The 22433-nt window shown below is 34.8% G+C and overlaps 2 protein-coding genes across 8 annotated transcripts; both read left to right on the forward strand.

Moving 5' to 3' along the window:
• Window positions 1–347: 347 nt before the first annotated feature.
• LOC127423145 (glucagon-like peptide 2 receptor) lies at window positions 348–17352 on the forward strand. 7 transcript variants are annotated; one of them, XM_051667246.1, is made up of 13 exons: window positions 3025–3330; window positions 7289–7385; window positions 7463–7567; window positions 7904–8025; window positions 8103–8209; window positions 8867–9023; window positions 9206–9365; window positions 9501–9561; window positions 11132–11198; window positions 12462–12550; window positions 12645–12783; window positions 12868–12909; window positions 16294–17352. In XM_051667246.1, the coding sequence occupies exons 1-13, from the start codon at window positions 3238–3240 to the stop codon at window positions 16627–16629; spliced, it is 1575 nt and encodes a 524-aa protein (XP_051523206.1). In that variant the 5' UTR covers window positions 3025–3237; the 3' UTR covers window positions 16630–17352. The 7 variants fall into 7 exon arrangements, with proteins under 7 accessions (XP_051523205.1, XP_051523206.1, XP_051523203.1 ...); XM_051667245.1 differs by lacking the exon at window positions 3025–3330 and adding an exon at window positions 348–653 and having other exon boundaries at window positions 9206–9561; XM_051667243.1 differs by having other exon boundaries at window positions 9206–9561.
• Window positions 17353–17795: 443 nt separating this feature from the next.
• On the forward strand, window positions 17796–20761 carry LOC127423146 (6-pyruvoyl tetrahydrobiopterin synthase-like). The gene is made up of 6 exons (XM_051667250.1): window positions 17796–18017; window positions 19190–19269; window positions 19384–19406; window positions 19505–19561; window positions 19940–20010; window positions 20128–20761. Exons 1-6 carry the CDS (start codon window positions 17935–17937, stop codon window positions 20249–20251), a joined length of 438 nt encoding a protein of 145 aa, XP_051523210.1. The 5' UTR covers window positions 17796–17934; the 3' UTR covers window positions 20252–20761.
• The last annotated feature ends 1672 nt before the right edge of the window (window positions 20762–22433 follow it).

The raw sequence follows: 22433 nt of genomic DNA on the forward strand, positions 1-22433 counted from the left end.
ATATTCATTAAAACATCTCCTTATAAGAAAGAAAGTCATACAGATTTGGAATGACATGAGGGTGAACAAATTATGACAGAATTTTCATTTTTGGGTGAACTGTTCCTTTAAACAAGGGTACTACAAGCATTGATGGTGTAACCCTACGTTTGCATGTTTCTGCACTTTTGTTTATCATTTGTTTTTGTTTTTTTGTATATCTTCCTCTCATCTTGACCCTGCAAGAGAGATCATGAGAACTCATTTGAGCTTTAAACAGTCAGACTGCACAAGTTCATTGCCCATTTTGTTTACATCTCCAGGACACGTAGTATCAAATGGAAGAACACTGAATGGGCACTGTGCAGCACTTGTGATTAATTTGCATACCCACAGACAAACACTTTTCACAGAGCACTGTAAACATGAGAGTTCTTGATGCATATTATTTTCTTGGAGAAAAATGCATTATCAAAGAATCTAATGAGCGGAGCTTTGTTCATTAACTGTCTATTCGGTTCTCATTAAAGGATAATGGCAAATTCACAGGGATCATTTGAATCTTTGAATAAAACCTGCATATAAATCAGAGCCATGTGGTGTACATGAAGAATCCTCATCTGTAAGACTAAAATGTGCTTCAGAAAGTGTCAATAGTCTTCTCTACAATGCATGTAAGTAATTCTTCTTTCTTTTTTCTTCATATTAGAAAGTAAAAGTTACTACACTGTAAAAATGCTTTTATTGTAATAATGACATATTTGTTTCCATCTATTTTACTTGTCACAATAATTTCTGTCATTTATACCTGATTTTAATTTATATATATTGAGTTTTCAGAGTTTCATCTCAATTTTCTTCATTAATTAAATTAAAAGGTGCATTGAACTTATTGCTTTATATTGTAACTTTGTCACCTCTATGAGTTTACCTTTAAAGATGTAGATTAATTATTTAGCAGTAATTTAACGTAAGTTTTCAAGTTTAATGTTTTTTTTTTTTAATAGTATAAAGTGTTAAAAAAAATGATAGTGCCTTATTAAAAATGTTGTCGTAAATGCAAGTATAACTAGTTGAATTGTTGTAATACATGAATGAATAAATAAAAATGTATTTACCATCAGTAACCTTGAAAATAGTGCATTTGGTGGATGTTATACTGTTTCTTATGCCTTTTATCTGCTGGTAACACATCAAAAAGGAACTTTCTCTTCTAGTGTAGAAATGTACATAATACATGACAGTAGTGGAAAGTGCTATTGATATTTTGATACCTGTGTAATGTGCATGCCTTTAAAGTTTTATCTCCTTAACAGAAAACAGCATGTGCAAAGGTATTTGGTTTTTGTCTGAGTGGATAAAATGTATAACTGTTGTTTTATTCCAGTGAGCACTCATGCCAGTCAATTAATTTCCATTTTGTTAATGCATCAGAATTGCCTTCCTGAATGAAGGGCATTAAACTCTTGTCCTTATTAGAACAAAATTTCAAAAGCTTTTATTTATACATTACGGCAGTTAAGCTAACAATTGAAGTACTCACATTTTATTGTCCCTTTTCTGAAATTGCAAAAGGTCTAGTGTGAAATGTATTTCTTTATTCCAAGGCTGCAGTACAATAAAAGGTAAAATAAAGTCTCCAGTGATGCAGAAGAGATGGTGTTTACTTATTATTATTTTATTTTTTTTCTATTTGTAAAATGACTGGTACACAAAGTTTAGTGAGAGTTCTCTCTACCAATACTGTCTCTGGTCTGCATATATAGACAATTACAATGACATTAATGTCACACAATAAACAGTCTATAGTGTAGGGTTTTTGCCCTAGAAAAGCCCTTTTAATATGGTTGCAAATTAAACTCAGTGTCAGTTTGTGTTTGATTCCAGTTAACATAACTTTGAGGCATTTGTTAAAACAAAGAACATTTGAAAGTTCATTCAAAATTTAGCTAAACTTTATCAGAACACTGAAAATAAATGCTTTTTTTTTTTTTTTCTCCAGATAAATAATAGCATTTAATTTGAGGAATTAACCACAAGATTTACATATGAAGGGGGGCTCATGGCATTAATTTGTTGTGGCATTAGTTACAATAATTTGAGAATAAGCAATAGACACCATAATCCTCCAGCTTTGATTTTGTAAAATTATTAGTTAAAGCTTTATTGTTTAAAATAATATGTTCTTTGATCTTGCTTTTTCTACAATAACATTTAATTTATCAATTTTTAATTTTAATATATTTATTAGATTTTTCTCTTAAAATACTTAATTAAATACCAAAAACTAAATACATATAGAAACAGTGGAGTAAGTATAAGTATATTGAACTATAAATGAATGTGGACAGCATTGCTCAGATAATTTGGTCTTGCAAGAATTTGATGAGAGATGTTCAAGTTCATATTGAAATCTTCGACTTTTAATTGTAAACCCTGGTATCTTAGTCTCCCTTTGTTGTCTAGAAGAAACAATACATTTTTGTTTAAAGGAAAAAATGCATTTTTGCCTTCATTACTATTCTACTTATTGCAATTTATGATTATATTTATAATACAAATATAGATTATTATTAATATAGAAATAGCACTACTAATAACACAAAGAAAATGTTTTAATCTGTTTGTTTGAATAAAAATCAACCCCTGGGACATAAAAGTGCCCAAGGTTGAAGAAACACCCAAATACTATTTGATGTCAGTAAAACAGAATTTTTTTTTGTTTTTCAAAAAGTGACTTTATAAATTATTATTATTATTATTATTACTATTATTATAATTAGACAATTTTGATTATCTAATAATATGGATTGATAAAAAAAAGCTCAGCTGCTGTAATTTAAATGACAAAGGTATATTAAACAAAGGCTTTGTGTCAGTGATTTTTATTTGCATTCTTTTTGAAAGCATTTTTCTCCCGTATCTACAAAGTTCTATGCCTGAAGATCTCTTGCCTTCTCATGATTGGCTGGGAAGGGCCAGGATTGAGGCAGGAGTGAGTGAAACAACACAGACATTCTCATTTGAAGATTAAGCAACCAGAAAGAATGGAGTCTGGGAACTCCCATTGATCTGAGGGTCCCTGTCTCACCAACATCACCAGAGTTCTGCTAGAGGTCATCCACGTCCAGACCATTCACATTGTATAATAAACAGGAAATTGAACGTGAGGCCAGAAAACCTCTATGAGTGACAGTGGGTTAGGTGGCATGAAGTCGTGGAGCTCTTTTCGCCTCACAGGCAGGTGAACATTGAGCCATGTTCACGGTGCTTACACCCTGGACAGGGAGAAGGCTTGCGGACAGGGGAATTCTGCATTGTGGTCTTTTTATGGTAGTCTACACCACACAGGTAAGAGTGAATAACTTTTGCACATACAGTAGAGCTCAAGGCAGTCTGGATTGTACTTATTTCTAATAAAAAAATTAAAAAAATAAAAAACAATTTCAGTCAAAATGTTGATATGTCCAATAGCTAATGTTTTACTTTATACTTTCAATTTAGCTGTTGAGCTAAACATAGTTGGTTTATTAATTAACTTAATAAAGATTTAAACAACAAAACAAAATAAGATGAGTTTTTAAAGTCTTAATAGAAAAAGTAATACAACACAATAGGAAAACAATTTTTTTTATAACAAACATATGGGTGTTTCTTCAACTTAGTGCACTTTCATGTCCCAGCGGTTGATTTTTATTAAAACTATCAGATTTAAACTTTTTCCTGTTGTCACATGGTCACTTTAAAACTGACCAGGAAACTTTTTACCATGCCTCTATCATTTATATTTTGGTACTTTTCAAATGCCTTTAATGTATAGATTTTACTGTTTTAACCGAGTCCCAAACATAGACTCTTCACTTATTAAATGTTATAATATTATCTCATTACATGTTTAAAACTATGATAATCTAAAGAAAGAGTGAAACAAACATAAACCACTGTAAGTTTTATTGTATGAAAATTATTTCTGTTAATTAAAAAAAAAAAAAAAAAAAGTCTGTCCAACAGTTGTGGCATCATTTTCACCACACCAAACAATATTACCCCTAATATTTTTTTGAAAAGTTAGTATGCTTGTAAAGTCAACAAAAGTGTCAGTAAAGAGCATGCTTGAGATGAAATATGAGACAAGTTATGTTTGAAGAAAACAGAGAAAACAGAAGTATTTTTACTGGTCGTCATTTTCAAGCTGTAATTTTGCCAAATTATGCTCAAAGTGTGAAGGTATTTTTTTATTTTATTTTATTTTATTTTATTTTATTTTATTTTATTTTTTATTCAGGATCCACAAAATGTTGGCTATGGAATTAGCCTTAGCAAGACAAAGGAGTCTGCCCATTTTTTTTTTTATTTTTTATGTCATTTCCACCCCAGAATTCTTTTAAACAAAATGCAGAATTTGAGATGTATTTACTGTCAAATATCTCTGTCCATGTTAGATTGTAAAACCTTGCGAATGTGCTTTGAGAAGACCATCCTGCTGCAAAACATATGTCTCGTAAAGACACACCGTTCGTCCTTGCCCATGAGGAGGCCATGCATCTAGTTAAGTGTGCTTTAACACCAATTGAGCAAATCTTACCCTGCGACTCATAAGCCAGGTGGGAAGTGGTTGTGCACAATGTGTGGTTTTTGAAGAGGAAAGGAGCTCTTTATTGAGAATGTGTGAGCGTCTTGTGTATGTGCAATGAGTGCTGTATTCTTTTTTTGCATTTATTGCATTTTTTATTGCATTCATTTGAATGCGAGACACAGAAACAACATTTTGAACAATAATGTGAACAGCAATATTCCTTTCCTGACAAATAGCAGTGGGGAGATGGGCAACAGTGTTGTGTGTCTCCAATCGAGCCTTTTTCAGAACAGACCCGGAGGGAACAGTGAGCTCTGCATTCCGCTTCAAAGGGCTGTGCCCATCAGGAGCGCTTTTGGCCTCACAGGTGGCTCAGCGGCGGCAGGTGGTGGTGCTGAGGCAGCAGGCATGGGGCTTTTAACTGGGCACTGGCTTGAACAGAGTGGGAGCGAACAGGCTGTGATGTATTACTCCATTTCGGCATAAAGTGTCTCATAGCCTGTGAGTGTTGCTGAGTCGTGATGTAACGTTCAGGAAATTTATCCACAGAGTCGTCGAAGAGGCTGGCTGGAGACACTGGAGCATCCAACAGAATGGGTTTATCCTTATCACGCATTTCCGTGAGGGTCATCCAGGTGTGTCGGTCCAGAACTACCAGGTTGCTCATTGACTTTCCAATGGCCTGTGCAGTGACTTTCGTGGCACGCAGCGCTAAGTCTGTAGCAGTGCGGAGCTCTTTGAATCTCTCTGGATCGTAGCCTTGCTCGTCCATTTGCTTGAGGAGCTTGGCTTGAAAGATCTGGAGCACCGCCATCGTGTGGAGTGCTGAACCAGCTTGGCCTGCCGCTGAGTATGCTCTTCCAGCCAGTGCGGACGTCAGTCAGCACAGCTTGGAAGGATGAATGGGTCATGATTTCCATGGCCTGCTACTCGCCGGGCAGATGTGTGCCGCTACCGCCCCCTCCACAGGGGGTATGGGCATAATCTTTTTCTTCCCCATGATCCACATTAGAGAGGATTGAATCGCTGTGTGAGTGAACTGAATAGGATGCGCGCCAGGATTTTGACAGTTCATTATGTACTTCAGGGAAGAACAGGACAGATCTGCAGAGTCCGGACTGCAGGAACCATTCATCAAGTCAAGATTGTACAGGTTCCTCTGGAGGAGACCACTCGAGATCGAGCTCTTCGACCATTCTTGAAAGGACGCAAAGCATCTCCTTGTTAGTGGTGCAATCATGCTCCTCGCCCTCACTGGGGGAAGGGGTGGCAGCATCATTCACTGACCACTCACTTGATGCAATGAGAGACATGACCCAGTGTCAGAACCGTTGAACGAGACAAGGCCGTGCACTCCTGCAGAGAGCCGGAGCTCGTCACGCACATAATGTATCGGCAAAGATGTGTTACATGGATGTGCCTCTCGCACAAGGAACACTTACGGAACAACATCTTATGTATATATATATATATATATATATATATATATATATATATATATATATATATATATATATATATATCACAATTGCTTATAAGGATACACAACTCCTGCCAAAGTGCTGGAGGGAATTAGGATGCTGAAGCGGCCCGTTCACTAGCGAAGCGTCAAGCGGCGAGGCTGAGTGATGTTTGCCGGAGCACTGCAGGGGAGCAGAGAGTCTTCTCGTTGCCGTGAAGATCCTACCTGCTGACTCATGTTGTTGACGGTGAAGTAGTAGAGGGCTTCTAGATGAGAGATGAATTGTTGTCTTGAAAGAAGAAAATTCTGAGGAATGGTGTTGCGCGCCTGCTTTTATAGCGGACATCTTTGCACCATAAAGGGCAGGGCTCAAACACCATAACCAATATTAGAATATTGCCATTATTGTAGAAGGGTTTCAACTAGATCATTTAGAAGGACACTCCCACATGCGTTAGCAGAACGCAATGTCAAGTGTACTGAGTTGTAAGAGAACTGGTTTCCGTAAAACAAACTGGTTTTTGTTATTAAAAGAAATTATAGTTTTAACACATTTAGAAACTACAGTAAATGCTAATAAAATTATCCAGATTCTTTGACTGTTATTATAGATTATTTAGTATAAATATTTCCATCAAAATACCAGAGTTACAGTAGTGTTTTTATAGCAAAACCATGGTATATTTTCTAAGAGTGTTTTAATACTTCAAGTTCTATGGAATTTGAATTTAAATGGCACAGAAGCATCAATATCAAACACATTATAAAGAGTGTATCTGCTGTTAGCTTTTATAATGATTTTATTTGTGATGTTCCTATACACTTAAGAAACCTGTACTAAACTGACAGAAACATTGAAAAGCTGCTGTTTTAAACAGGAGGAATTTAAATATGTATATGTTCATTGTAGCAGAAATAAAAATGTGTTTAATAGCACCCCGGATCACATGCACACGTGGCTCTTTAATATTATTAATTATGTAAATGATAAAACTATTTAAATTTGAGTCAAACTATAAAATATACATTTTGGAATAGCTTGGTGAATTGTTTCTAAAAAGGTAGGAAAATATGTTTAAAAGAACAACATACAGTATAGATCCTGTCCCTTGGGCAACTCTCTCATAAATACTGCCATCTTGTGTTCAAAAATTGTTCTTTAAAAATGTTCTACAGTTAATAAGTTCATGAAGTGAAATTCTGTTGGTTTAGGGTTTACAGCACATAATCCATACGTAAACAGCATGCAAATGTCTATGGTGTTTGTAAAGGTCATGAGCTCCGTGCTGGATGAGCTGATCTATAAACGTGCTGAATATCAAGAGAATTGCACTCGAATTCTGAAAGCAACTATCCCTACTGGAACTGGTGAGTAAAATATAAAGTTTATTCAATAAAAAAGCTTGAAGTCACTGTATTTATTCCTTGTACAAATCACTCCATAGGAATATTCTGCAATGGATCATTTGATGTTTTTGCCTGTTGGCCACATTCATCTCCTGGGATAGTATCTGTACCTTGTCCGTCCTATTTACCATGGATCAGAGAAGGTCAATTATTTTCATCTTTTTTATCCACATTTTGTCCTCTTAAAGAGGTACTGAGTTGTATAATGATATTGTATGTTTGTATTCTTAAATCTTTAGAGTGGTGAGTTACCATTGTTACGATGGTCCTATGAATGCAGAGAACCGTAAATGTTCCTTTCACCAACCAAAATAAGCCATGTGAACTGATAATAATCATTGACATTAATATTGATTCTTGGTCATACAAATCATTTCCTGTTCTATGTCAACAAATACATTTCCAGATGGAATTCCAAGAAATTTTAAATGTTGTCTAATAAGATCCAACAAATTTTTTTAGTGGTCTTGTCATTCCAGGTAATTCTGGACATGTGTACAAGGAATGCACAATGAATGGGACCTGGAAAACTGAGGAGAACTCCAGCACTGAATGGAGAAATCAGTCTGAGTGTGAACACCCTCATTTTTTCAAGTCTGAGGTGAATACTGTTGCCTTACATTAAACTATGGCCACCATCATGGTAATATTTTTTACAATGGAATCCTGCATACACAGGAAGATGAAGTATTCCGGCAGTCTGTGTTGAGGGTCCTGTCCATAGTAGGATATTCACTGTCCTTTTCTTCCCTTTCCTTGGCTGTCCTGATAATGAGTCTTCTGAGGTGAGTGGAGTCCCGCAGGGTCATGGTTGGTTAAAATTCTGTCTTTTACTCACCCTCATGTTGTTTCGAACCTGTATGTCTTTCTTTCTGGAACACAAGGGGAGATATTTGGCAGATTTTTAGCCTCAGTCACCATTCACTTTCATTGTATGGAAAAAAGAGCAGTGACAACATTCTTCAAAATTGTCCTTGCATTCCATGGATGAAAGAAAGGCTTATGGATTTGGTATGGCATGAGGTTGAGTAAATTAGAGCAGAATTTTCATTTTTGGGGTGAACTATCCCTTTAAGAATGTATCTACAAGACTACTTGCAAAACTATGCACTATACAATCAGTCATGTTGATGACAAGCCGTTGACGGATTTGGAATGTAGGCATTCTCTAAATAATCGCTTCTATTCGCCATGTTTATTTTACATTTAATCAATGTTCTCTATCACAGTTAATGTACTTACATAATTTAATTAATCTTCATGTGTACATTTCCAAGCCGACTCCGGAGCACCTTCTCACTGTTTTCACTGATCAAATACAGTAGATTCATTTCTATAGGGTCATTTATTTTGTCCCGGCCCAGAGCTGGCTCGAAATACCTGATTTGCTCATTTTATTTCTCAAACCAAACAATGAATTATTTTTTTGCCTGTTGTTCCAGGAAGCTTCACTGTATGAGGAATTATATCCACATGAACCTCTTTGTATCATTCATATTTAGAGCAACGGCAGTAATAACCAAAGAGATCATATTACAGATTACGTATTCTAACCTGCCCAGTGATGAAAATGGATGGAACAGCTACACAAACTCTGTGGTACAGAATCATTCATTTATCCTTATATTTATTTTTGTGGAATTATATCAAGGAATCACACCTCTGCATGTATAATTAGTCTAATTCCATGTTGTCTTATTCAGTAGCTACTTTTATTGTGTATCAAAACATAAAAAGAAAAGAAAAAATACATGTGTAATATAAATTTGATAACCTTCCAGATTTCTGTGATCTGCAAGGCCTCAAAGGTGTCCATGGAATATTTTGTGGGGTGTAATTACTTTTGGCTTTTGGTGGAGGCAGTATTCCTGCACACCCTTCTGTTTACTGCAGTGCTGGCCAGGACTAGACTTCTGAAGAGATACATGATTATTGGATGGGGTGGGGCCCATTCTTATTACATACACTATTTGATGAACATTTCTCCATGTTTCTCTGTTAATTACATAATTCATATATTTAAAAAATATATATATATTAATTTATTTTCCAACCTTATTCAACAACATCATCCAGGCACTCCATTATTGTTTTTGATGCCCTGGACAGTAGTCAAAGCTTTGTATGAAAATGAAGGGTAAGTTCTCTTTTGCATGTAATATAATAAATTAATTGTGTGATGAAGTATTTTATAGGGGGGGGGGGGGGGGGTAATTGTTATAATGTATTATAATAGTGGTTACAATTATTAATAAGAACATACAAAAGATTATAAATTCTATTATAAGGCACTATGAATGCAAATGTAATGCATTAGAGGAATATTTTGGGTTCAATACAAGTCAATCTCAATTAACAGCATTTGAGGGGTAATTTTGATTTCCACAAAATATAATTTAGACTTAATTTATTTAGACTTAATTTATATCATGCTGATCTGGCCGCAGAGTGCAGGGAAAATGGATGGAGGACTGCCACCTACCCTGTGGAGGATGGGTGCTGAGGATTTATGGGAACATCAATGCAGCACATTTTTAGAGACATTGGCATCGTAGGAGCAGCTTTAAAAAAAAGTATTTGAAGGAATTGGCAGAGGAAGCTGAGAAAGGGAGTTTCTGGCTATGGTTAAGAAGGAAGGACAAAAAGTGGGGGATTTAGAAAGTAGGAAACTGAGGAATAGGGAACCTGGGTGAGGTAGTATGTCATAAGGAACAGGTGGCACTGAGTTACCGAGAGATACGGTGCCAGTGCCAGCAGGGCACTGAGTATGCATCTCGGAGCCAGTTGGCCAACGGGCTGGCGCGTATGGTCGTGTCGCGATATTATGACATATAGAACCCTGGTTGCAAGTAATTCGTGAAGGATGGATGTCTGGATGGGAAGGCAAGGATGATAGGTGTTGGAGGGGATCCGGTGTCCAGCAGCGGGGGGGTGGGAAGGAGACGTCCATGACCACTGCCCCACCACCAGGAGATGTTCCGGGATTAATGGGGTGAAACATTGAAGATAGGTGGCCCCCGGCTGATGACCCAGCAGCTGGGCTGATGGCACTGGTGGAGGTGTGGCAGGCAATAATTTGTGGCAGGTTATTACAGCTACCTATGCAAATTCGCTGTTGCAATAATGCACATACAATGGAAATAAATGAGGCCAGTCCATAAACACTGATATAACACAGATAAGGTTAGTAAATTATTTTATTACATGAAAAAAAAAGAAAAAAAAAAATCACACGTATAATGTTAATGTAATTTAGGATTTATGGACTGACCCCACTCACTTACATTGTAAGTCACTTACAATAACCACAATTTTATTTATTTATTTATTTTTTGACATTTTAATAAACAAGGAACAAGTGGAATATTCCACTTGTTCCTTGTTTATTAAAATGTCAAAAACATTATATATATATATATATATATATATATATATATATATATATATATATATATATATATATATATATATTATTATTATTATTATTATTTTTTTATTATTATTATTTTTATTTTTTTTGTGGTAATCAACATAATGCGACAAATGTTGTTTAATGAGCTTAACTTGTATTGAACCTGGAATATTCCTTTCAGAATACCTTTATGTTGCATTATACTGTATGTACATGCTTAAAGTAAAGTGTTACAACTTAATGTAATTCATTTTTGTTAAATATTAATTTCTAACAAGATCTGCTTTTTCTAAAGCTGTTGGTCGAATAACATCAGATGGATCTGGTGGATAATCAGAGGTCCAATAACATTATCAGTGATTGTGAGTATGATGCCTTGTTAATTTTATATTATTTGAAATAACTCACTTTCCTCTTATTTTCTCTTGGTGACACATTTCCAGAATAAAAACTGTGGAAGGAAAAAAGCAGGGTTACTTGGTTCACAAGAGCAACACTCATTTACATATGTTCTGCTGCCACAGTGTAATGACAATTTCACAGCAATTTCCTCTAAACAACGGAGCCTCTCCTCGTGCCGTCACCACGTCTCATGCTGGTCACAAGCAGTCATGGTAGTGATCAGTAAAAGGGATATGGACATTACAATGAATCATATCAGTCATTCTGTATCAGTACTGACTCTGTACAAGCACTTTCCATGAATAGGGTACACTTTGGTGTCCCACTACTTATTTTAAAGCATGCAAAGGCACACCACTTTTTTGTTGTTGTAAAACTATTAGATATATTTGATAAACTATTAACTAGTATAAAATTGCATATATAAGTAAATAGTTTGGCACTTGGCCTGTGCAGCCTCACTGGTCTTAACCTTCTCGACTGTTTCCAATAAATAAAATTATTCAGTTCAAAAATTTTATAATATTGAAATAATCTGTTCAATTATTTTTTAGTAAAATTCATACTATACTTTAAATAAATAACAACTGTTTTAATTATTATCTAATTTTAATAACCAAAAAATATAATGTTTAGCTGTGTCCCACGTTTATAGCATTCATAAAGCTCAGCCATTCAACCAGGTTAACAACACTTTTGTACGAACATTTATAAAAAATAAAAAAAAATGTCCCCTTATTTTTATGGATTTAAACTGTATTAACATGTCCCACATTTTAGTAACAGATCATAGTATTTAGATTGATTTCCTGAGGTTTATGATGAATATTTTTAGCACCTTCTTTTATTGAAAATTTGCTGAAAAAGAAACGACTTCATTTATTAAAGGGATAGTTTGCCCAAACATTAAATTTCTGCCATAATTTTCTCACCCTTATATAGTTCCAAACCTGCATGACTTTCTCTCTTCCGTGGAACAAAAAAGGAGATGTTAGACAGAATGTTAGGGACAAATAGCCCCAGTTACCATTCACTTTTACTACCATCTTTTTCCATACAATGTAAGTGAATGGTGACTGAGGCTGTTATTCTTCCTAGAGAGTTTCAGATGCTATATTGAACCCTTTTCATTGAAAGTGCTGACTACAAATCTCAAAAAAAGTCAAATGTTGCTTGGGTAAACCTGATATGATGATGCACTCAACTTTTCATTTCTCTTTCAGGTCATTTTTTGCATTTTTCTCAAAATCATCAAACTCTTACTGTCAAAGTTAAAGGCTGACCAGGTGAAGTTCACCGACTACAGATACAGGTAATTTGCTGCTATCCTAAAATAGCTGTTGCTGTACTTACCGAAGTCTTTTGCACATAAAAACAGTTTTGCAAGGTTTGCATCTGTCTCACAGTTTAGCCAGAGCAACACTTGTGTTGATTCCTCTGCTTGGGGTCCATGAGATTGTCTTTACCATAATTATAGACGAATCGGTCGAGGGAAGCAACCGCTATGCTCGAAACTTCGTCCATCTGACCCTGAGCTCTTTCCATGTGAGAAAAACTGCTTGTTTTTCCTTGTCAGCTTGTAATTAACCTCACCTAAAGCCTCTAACCATAAGTTTTATTGTTCAATAGGGTCTTTTAGTTGCAGTGCTGTACTGCTTTGCTAATGGAGAGGTAAGTTTCTTGAGCTCAAATTTTTGTGATATAATTAATTCTTCATGATTTAGAAAAAGAAGTGAAGTGACGAAGTGATTTACTGTTATTTATTGCTAGAACATAGCCTACTTTAAGTCTATACCTCACCATGGCCCTAAAATGTTAAAGAAAGAGTTGGAAACCAAAAAGAGAATTTCTGTCATAATTTATTCACCCTCATTTCATTCCATACCTGCATGATTTTCTTTCTTTTGTGGAACTCAAAAGGTGACTTTTTAAAGAATATTCTGGTTGGTCTTTCCATATAGTAGTCTGTAAAGTCTCTTGGGTGTGAATTCACTAAACAGTTGCACCACTTTTACACATGGTATTTCAGTGCAAAAAGCTGCATCTTATTCACCAGCCATCTGAAATCTTGTTTAAGAAGGTGCAGTTAGTGCTGAAAAAGTATCTGTAATTCCTTTCTGAGCTAACACAGCTCCTTTATATGTAAATTATGCTCATTATAGATTGTGCTTCATTTACCGGTTGCAATTCATTCTTAGTAAATTCCTCTTTTGGTCTATATTTTATGTCTCAAGATGACATATGATAGACATTGTGAGAATCAGACCAAAATGTATGTTGTTATTCAACAAAATTCTTCCCCCTCTTAAATCAAATTCAGGACCATTAGACACAGTATCAGTCTGAAATCGTTAAATTTTATGCAATGGAAAAATTGCAAGAAATCGAACAAGTTGACTACAAAAACATATGTGAAATAAATTAACCAACGGACGATGTTATACAATTTTAGTTTAACCCCTAACCCAAGCCTAAACCTTACCATAAAGTCTAACCCCTTACCTAAACCCTAAACCTACTGATTTGCCATGATTTGTATAAGAAAATCACTGTATACCATGGAAGAAATGACATGCTTCATTACACGTTTGGCTGCAGTTTCCCAGTGAAATATCCAGTAGGGGCACCAAAAGCGAGTGGAATGGAGTCATAATCAGATGTTTTAAAGGTTAATATTAGATGGAGGTTTTAATGAGTAAAACGTACGTCACTAATCTAAAACTTTAACCTAAACCTAACCAATAGTGTCCTTAAAGCAAATGAGAAGTAAACAAAACAGACATCCTTACCCTTAACCAACACCTAAACCTAACCGATACCGTTCAAAAAAGCAAATGCACCATGACAAGCCCATTTTCTGAAGCAACCATGTAATTTTGTGTTGACACTTTGGTCTCATGTGTCAGCTTACGGTCTTGGCTGGGCTTGAGTCTCGGTCTTCTGAGTCCAATGCCCAACACTCTATGAGGTGAGCTACTGCGTAAGCTAATAACATTGGAATAAGTGTGTATATGTAGGTGGGTCTGTAATACAAGCGTTAAAATTGATTGTTTTTAAATTATGTGTTGAGTAAAAGACTTTCGATATCATAACTGTGTGAAAAATAATTGTTTATAAAGTCATAATTAGCTGCTGTACTCATGATTTGTGTGAAAGTTAATAAAACGCACAATAAAAGCGCCTCTAATATTCATTTTACCACGGCAAACCATAAAACACGGCACGTAAAACATGTAAAAGTTTGCAAAAATGTTGTTTTAGTAACGTTCATTCTATGAGACAAGGTTGTAGTATTGCAAAAAAGAAATGTGGAATGAGTTACCAGATTTGTTCACTGATGTTTCCTTTCTTAAAATAAAGAGTTGGATTGGAGGCTAGCTAAAATTTGATCAGTGGCGCCTCCAGGATTATTTTTATGGGGTGGACAGAGGGGAACAGTAAAAATTTTAAGGTGGCACACCAAAAAATATGTGTGTGTATATACAGTATATATATGTATGTATATATGTATGTATATAATTGTGTGTGTGTGTGTGTGATTAGGCCTAATTAAACAAGTTCAGATAGGACAGTGGTATTCAATTAATATTGTAAGAGGTCCAGTTTCTATATTTTCTTCACAGTAAAGTCCAAAGTCATAACTTATTGTCAACTTAACATAACAGATAATATGTTTATAATTCAACAATTGTTTTTTCAATAATTTATTTGTATAATATAAATTCTTTCACAAACAAATAGCAGCTTTACATAGAAAAAAATGTAGTATTTTTGTATAGCTAAAATAGCTGGAAGTGGCTTATACCGGACACGGTCCACATTCAAGGTTGATAATGGCTGCACCCTAGTTTTGCTGAAAAATAAGGTGGATATGAATGCACATTTGATCTGCACATGCTTCATTCAGCCACAGAAATTCGCGCTCTTGTGCAATTTAAAATGACCGTTCAGTCGGAGACAGACTCACTGACTGACATTCTTTCAATCACTTTCCTCAATAATTAATGAGCCTTTTTTACAAGAATCGGAAACTATGTCACCGCAGGGTAAATCTACTTCCGCTATGGGTTTGCGGCTATTGCCTGTGTTTACATTTGCCTCTAATAATGCTTCTTACCTCTTCTGTATGGTCTGTTTTCCAACAAGTCACAACATGACATACACAGAAATTATTTGTCATCTTTTTCAACTGATTCGGCTATTCAGGCTGCAGTCTCCTTTGAGTTTATGTGCTCAAATGCAGCGCTGCGATGATTTCTTCGCCAGATCCCGTCTCATTAGCATGAACATTCATTCAACTGTCTCCCTCCTCTCATCATCGTATCACGGGAAATAGATTTTAAAAAGCGTTATATACTCCCAGCACAGATGCAAAAATACAAATAAAATTAAATATGTCTAATTGAACCTCATATATGAAACTCCCAAAAATATTAAATGCGGTTTTTAAAAGTATAAATAATCAAATGTAGTAATGAAACCAATCTTGTAATAAAATGTATTTACCTATTTTCAGAAATTATATACAATTAACAGTAGCCTTGCCATCCCAATAAAAGATCAACAGACAGCAATAAGAACTGTGCAATAAACAATGTATTTAATACTAATTATAACAACAACGTGTACATAACGTGGCATAAGCACTACGTTGAATATTACAGTGCAGGTTTACAGACTTTAAGATAATGGAGGTCCCCCCTGGAGACGCCACTGAATTTGATGCCTGTATTGTATCGATTTGAAATTCTGTTTGTCTTTTAGTTGGTCTAATATAAGTCGAGTCAAGTCATACAATATCTTACGATTCCGCCATCTCGTACACATTTTTTCGAGTTGTCATGTCAAACCTGATGTGATGCGTCATTTTGGAGCTCAACAGCTCCAGTCCCCATTCATTTTTATAGTATGGAAAAAAGTGGACAGGATATTTTCTGAAAAGTTCATCTTTGATTTTCCATAGAAGAAAGAAAGTAATTTGGGTTTAGAATAACATAAATGTGAGTAAAGTCTGGCAGAATTTTTTTTTTTTTTTTGGGGTGAACTATCCTCCAGGTCCAGGCTGAGCTGAAGAAGAAGTGGCAGGTATTTCTTGTTAAAAACCACTTTGAGGTGCACAACTGCTTTGCAGACATACACCCCAAATATTTGTGGAAGTGCTCACAAAAGAACCCCAGACAAACCACAGAAGAGAGCGAATCGAATGAGGAAGGAAACTACGCCCCCACCCAGGAACATGCACTCCAAGTTCCTGTCCAATCAGCGGAAGATGTGACTTGTGGGTGGAGCACAGGCCTGGAATTTTACACAAGGAAGAGCCTCTCCAGCAGTGATGGGGAAATGACTTTAGGGGAGACAATGGAGGAGATTATAGAGGAGAGTGAGTTCTAAGAGTGAGCTCACCTGCTTGTGATTGATGTTTGTTTAAATATGTAATTTAAAATGTAGATGCAGTATCTACACTTTAACAATTGTAAAAGCTTCCATAATGTTTGATACCTTTTATTATTATTATAATTATTATTATTATTATATACACTCCATAATGTAGGTTTAGAAAATTATTTGGTGAATTCACCATTTCCTTCTAAAATTAAAAATGAATTCAATGAAGTCATGATTTAATATAGGACACAAACAAACAAAATCTTTATATCACTCAAATATGTGACCTGAGAACCACACCTGTAAGCCCTATGTTCAAACAGAAAAAAGAGTCAAAGGTGTGGCCCACGCTATTTTAGCCAATCAGAAACACTCTCTGTCTGTGAATGATTTTGCACACTTAGGTTTGCTGACATCAGATTTGTATGACTGTTACATACAGTGTTTTTATTAAAGAGCAAATGTATGTGAAGTATTAAAAGTTGTGGATTATTTACATAGTTTGTGTGTGGTTACACAACACATGGATGGTGATGACGATAATACTTAAAAGTGAATCAAGACTTTTGATTTGCCAATGGACTGCTTGTGTCAGTGTATTTCACTGTAATAAAATGTATAGATCTAAAGCATATCTTATGAAAATTAAATGCATTCCTGATGATGTACAGAAACCATTTTTAACATTGTCTGTAACTTTTGATGTTTTATACTGTACTGTATGTATGTGGTAATAAATAACATTTTTACATAAGTATTTCATGGCACATTCAATTGAGTTAATATATTTTATTTAGATAATTAATTAATCTAATTTTCCGAGCTGAAATGTTTGCTTTCTATGTCAATACACTAAACAACAACAAAAAAAAAAAAAAAAAAAAAATATATATATATATATATATATATAAAATAATATATATATATATATATATATATATATATATATATATATATATATATATATTAATCTAATTGTATTTATACATCAAATAGTACTCCCTTAACTTTCATTTTTGCTCATTTTAATTATTATTTTTTAAATTATATATATATATATTTCTCTGAGCAGATGCGAAAAGACACATGATGCACATAAGAAGCATCACGCACGTGGAAACTGCTGATGTCAAACTGTAATCGATAAAACATGTAATGCCCTGCAGATGAGAGGCGGCTCCTTTAAGCCACACCTCCACTAAACCGAAAATAATTTGATATGTGTGATTGTGCACGGATAGTACCGTTTATGTTACTTATATAAGGGATAATAGACAGAAACAGTGTTCTAATCAGGTCTGTAACAAGAACATGGCAAGTATTGAGAATACAGCTGAGCGTATCGCTTACATCACACGAGTGGAGAGTTTCAATGCTTGCCATCGATTACACAGGTAACATAAATGAACAAACGTTGTTTCTAGGTTTTAGAGAACGTAGCGAATACTAACAAACAATGTTTTGGCTTCTAACACAGAATTGATGCAGTTTGTAGTTAATGGGTCTGCAGTACTTTCATTCCTTACACATTATTTCAAAGACCTGTTTAGCACTATTTGTGATCGTTTCATCTGTTGATCATGTTAACTGGGATGTGCGCGTGCATGTGAATAATTTCACTTGCCTTTTCAGCAGATTCGTTCAATGTAACTTGTCAATGAGTAAAGGAAATACTTTTTGCGCATCAGATTTCCCATGTTAATGTGGGACATTGGTTTGAATGGGAACTGGCGATTACACTGGTCAAGAGCAGTAAATCGCAAGTTGAACTCTTTAATTTGCAACACTAAAGTATTATAGGCTGAAATGTGTCAATAATAGGCATATACTCTTAAATTACGTACATTTATTTAAATAATAATAATAATAGTTTTATAAGTTTAAGAAAATGATTGTTTGTGCTTAATAGAAAAGCTGGTTGGTCTGGCGGTAGTGTGATTGTAACCATATGAATAGACCTGGGTTCTTTTCCCCATTAAACATCACAATTTAATTATATAGATATAATAATATCCTTTTGCTTTTCAAAGTTTCTGTGCGTGACAATGTCGTATATTTATGCTTACCCGATTTACTGCTCTTGACAAGTGCAATCGCCAGTTCCCATTCAAACCAATGTCCCACATTAACATAGGAAACCAGATGTTACCCTGTGAAACACTTAAAATCGCTCTTAAAATGGTCAAATATATCGGAACAGACATCGATGAAACAAAGCGGTAAAATAATGATACCAAATTTTTTTATAATTTATAATAAATATTTTTATTATTATTTATTTTGTTTTTTTTAATGTGCAAAACATCTTTTCTTTACTCATTGACAATTCACATTTAACGAATCTGTTGAAAAGGCAAGTGAAATTATTCACATGCACGCGCATATCTCAGTTGGTCCATAACACCGGAAAGCGGAAACATGTTGCGTCAAGAAGGAATTATGGGAATTGTATTTTAGACGACTTGGCGTCAAACGTATCAATAAATTGTTTACGCTCTGTTTTTATAACAATGTCTTGTTAATCATTTAGCAAATAAATATGACATTTTTTTTTAATTAATTGCAGTAAATCATTAAGTGACGAGGAAAATAAAAAAATATTTGGAAAATGCAACAACCCTAATGGCCACGGACATAACTATAAAGGTGAGGTGCATGTACCACTACATTATGGTTACATTGTTAACCTTAGAAATGTGTAACTTACATATTTCATCCACACGCAAAAATAAAATATGAGTATTATTTGTTTTTTTACAGTTGAAGTGACTGTTCGGGGAAAGGTATGGCACAATTATATCTACTTGCACAATAAGCCTTACACACAACTGCAATATGCATGTACATTAATATATAAAGACACACTTATCTATCCACGTAGATCGACAGAATCACTGGAATGGTAATGAACCTTACTGATCTAAAGGAGTATATCGAGGTAAAGCCATCCTCATACATTCCAATTTGTTAATAAACAAGAATACTTCATTGTGAATAAAATTTAGGGCTATATTGAATATAAAATTGCCTTTTGTAACACTATGGTGTCATTCTTGCATAAAGAAGCAACACAATAAGGACTTGGGTACATTCAGCTAAATTGGACTACTTTTTACCTGACATTCTACAATGACCTGGTTGGAACATTGAAAACCGTATTTAATATAATTAATATAAAAACATTGCATCATGTACGGTGCAGTTTAACAAATAAGGAATATGTTCCTGTCTTTTAAGAACAGTTGTTAGGACTCCCAAAACTTGTGCAAATGAACAGGGACTTATACATATGCAAACACTGTTGATTTGTTTTTAGGAGGCCATCATGAAACCACTAGACCATAAAAATCTGGACATGGATGTGCCATATTTTGCCAATGTTGTCAGGTATGGCTATGCACCTCGGGCATGTTTTTTTGTTTTGTTTTTTTTTCACATGTCATGAAAGTTATTTTAATGTTTATTTCATCCTTTTTATGATTTTTTTGTTGTTGTTCCATGCAGCACCACCGAAAACCTGGCTGTCTTTATTTGGGACAGTATGGCAAAGCTTCTCCAACCCAACATGCTCTATGAGATAAAAGTGCATGAAACAGACAAAAATATAGTCGTATACAGAGGTGACTAGACTATAATTTAGCTCCAATACCAATTGTCTGCAGGCTGTGGATAGCAGTAAGCCTCAATTAATTTTAGAAAGTATATTAAGAGAGAGTGGCACCTGCTGTGGCCTGCTCACCACATGTCCAACAATATGGGATTAATGTCAGTCAATAAGAATTGATCCTAGTAAACACAGAGAGATTATGCACACACACAAAATGTTTTTCCAAATTAATTAGCAGCCTTCGCCTCAGAACCCCTGTCTTATTTATGGACCCATATTATCTTTCAAATTTGGAAGCCTATTTTAATAGAAACAGACCTTTTTGTTATTGCAATGTCATCTTTTCTTACTAATGAATATGTCTAAATGATTTTCAGTTTTAGTTGGAAAATCTGATTGCATTTTAATATTGTTTTATTGTTTTACTACTCAATGTTTACTGAGAGAGAAAAAAATGTGGTTCATTGTTCTTCCAATAGATGGCGTTACATGTTTATTGCATTCCATTCCAATAAAAGTTTGCCAACAAAATCTTTTTGAGTCTAAATATGATTGAAATGATATTTATATAGACCCGAAGATATGCTATGATGTTAAGACGTGCACATAATTTTTCACGGATACCCCATCTTTATTATTATAGATGTAATGCTAAAGTATTTGACTGTGCCTTTGTTGGAGATGAAACGCACTACCGGCAACCCATATTGATTTATGTCAATGTCTAGGCCTGCAGCTTATTCTTTGGGGAAATGTTTGGCTGAACATGCATCGTAATGACTCAAAATTCTTAATGTTTCATGATATATTATTATTACCGGTAATATATTTTGTGCAACATAAAAACATTTCTTATGAAAAAAACAAAACACAGAGATAGGCCCAGTATGATTCTGTGCTGTTTTAGAGCGACGGTTAACTGGTGAGACAGACTTACTGCTGTACATGCACATTCCAGTGGAATGTCTTCACTTTGAATCATGGCACTATAGCAGGCCCTTCCAGAACACTGGTGCATGGTCTGGTCACGTCTCTGCCTTAGGTGCTTAGATATTATTGTGTGGGATCCGCCAATGATGTATGGGTTTCAGCCAGGTGTCTTATCTCAGCCAGTCTGTTCTTGGTCGACAGTTCTGTTGGCAGTGTGGTCTTGTGATTTTCTCTCTCTCTCTGTCTTGCAAAAGAAAAAAAAGGGGGGGACCAAATAAATTAAAATAAATAAAACAAAGGAGGGTAATTAGATAAAAAGTAATTGTTACAATAAAATATCTAAAATCACTATTTTAACATTTTATTTTTCAGATTTAGACTACTACCTCTACAAACACATACCACTTATATCACATATCTGGTGGTATCAGATGGTAATACCATGGTACTTTGAGATACAGTTACCATATTTATGTCCCATTCTGTATTTGCATGGTGCTTCAAGGTACTTCAAAGAATACCATGTTACTACCATGGTAAATTGATATATGATTAGCACATTCATATACAATTGTATTTACATGGTGCTTCAAGGTAAACCTGTTGGTGCATGTGCATGTGAAAGGTTGTAATGAGCAATTTTTTTGGATGGTAACTGTAATATTACTGAAATTTTATTAGTAATTAGTTACACTACTCGTTACTGGTGAAAGTAATATTATTACTGTAATGCGTTACTAGTAACGCATTACTGCCCAACACTGGTCATGTAATGCATGATTAAACACGTGATAATTAGGAAAGATTTGTTTTGATAGTATGTTCAGAAAAATTGTACTAAACTTATTTTGATACCATGAATTATCATATTTGTAAGTAACAGAACTGAGTTTACCAATGTAATTGAGTTAAATTGACTCACTTTAATCAATATTACGTCATGAAGTTAAAGGTGCATTTAGTAACTTTTACATTTGTGTCATTTTGTACCTATAGTGACACCTAACGGTGTGGATGCAGCATCATTTAAAATCAATAATTTTTAGTTCCAGATGCCAATAGTACAAAATTACTATTCACAGTCAGCCATGATTTATTTAATCCAAGAGTGAAAGTGTCCAATATCAAGATGGTTGCTGAGATTAAGCGAGTAGTATTCAGCTGCTCATGTGATTCTAACATGGCATCCCCCATGAGGAGATCCTCTCCATGTAGAATAAAACAGCTTTTATAAGGTTACTGATATGACTGCAGTCTTCCTCTTATGTGATTG

This window comes from Myxocyprinus asiaticus, chromosome 32, assembly GCF_019703515.2.
Source record: "Myxocyprinus asiaticus isolate MX2 ecotype Aquarium Trade chromosome 32, UBuf_Myxa_2, whole genome shotgun sequence".
Lineage (NCBI taxonomy): Eukaryota > Metazoa > Chordata > Actinopteri > Cypriniformes > Catostomidae > Myxocyprinus > Myxocyprinus asiaticus.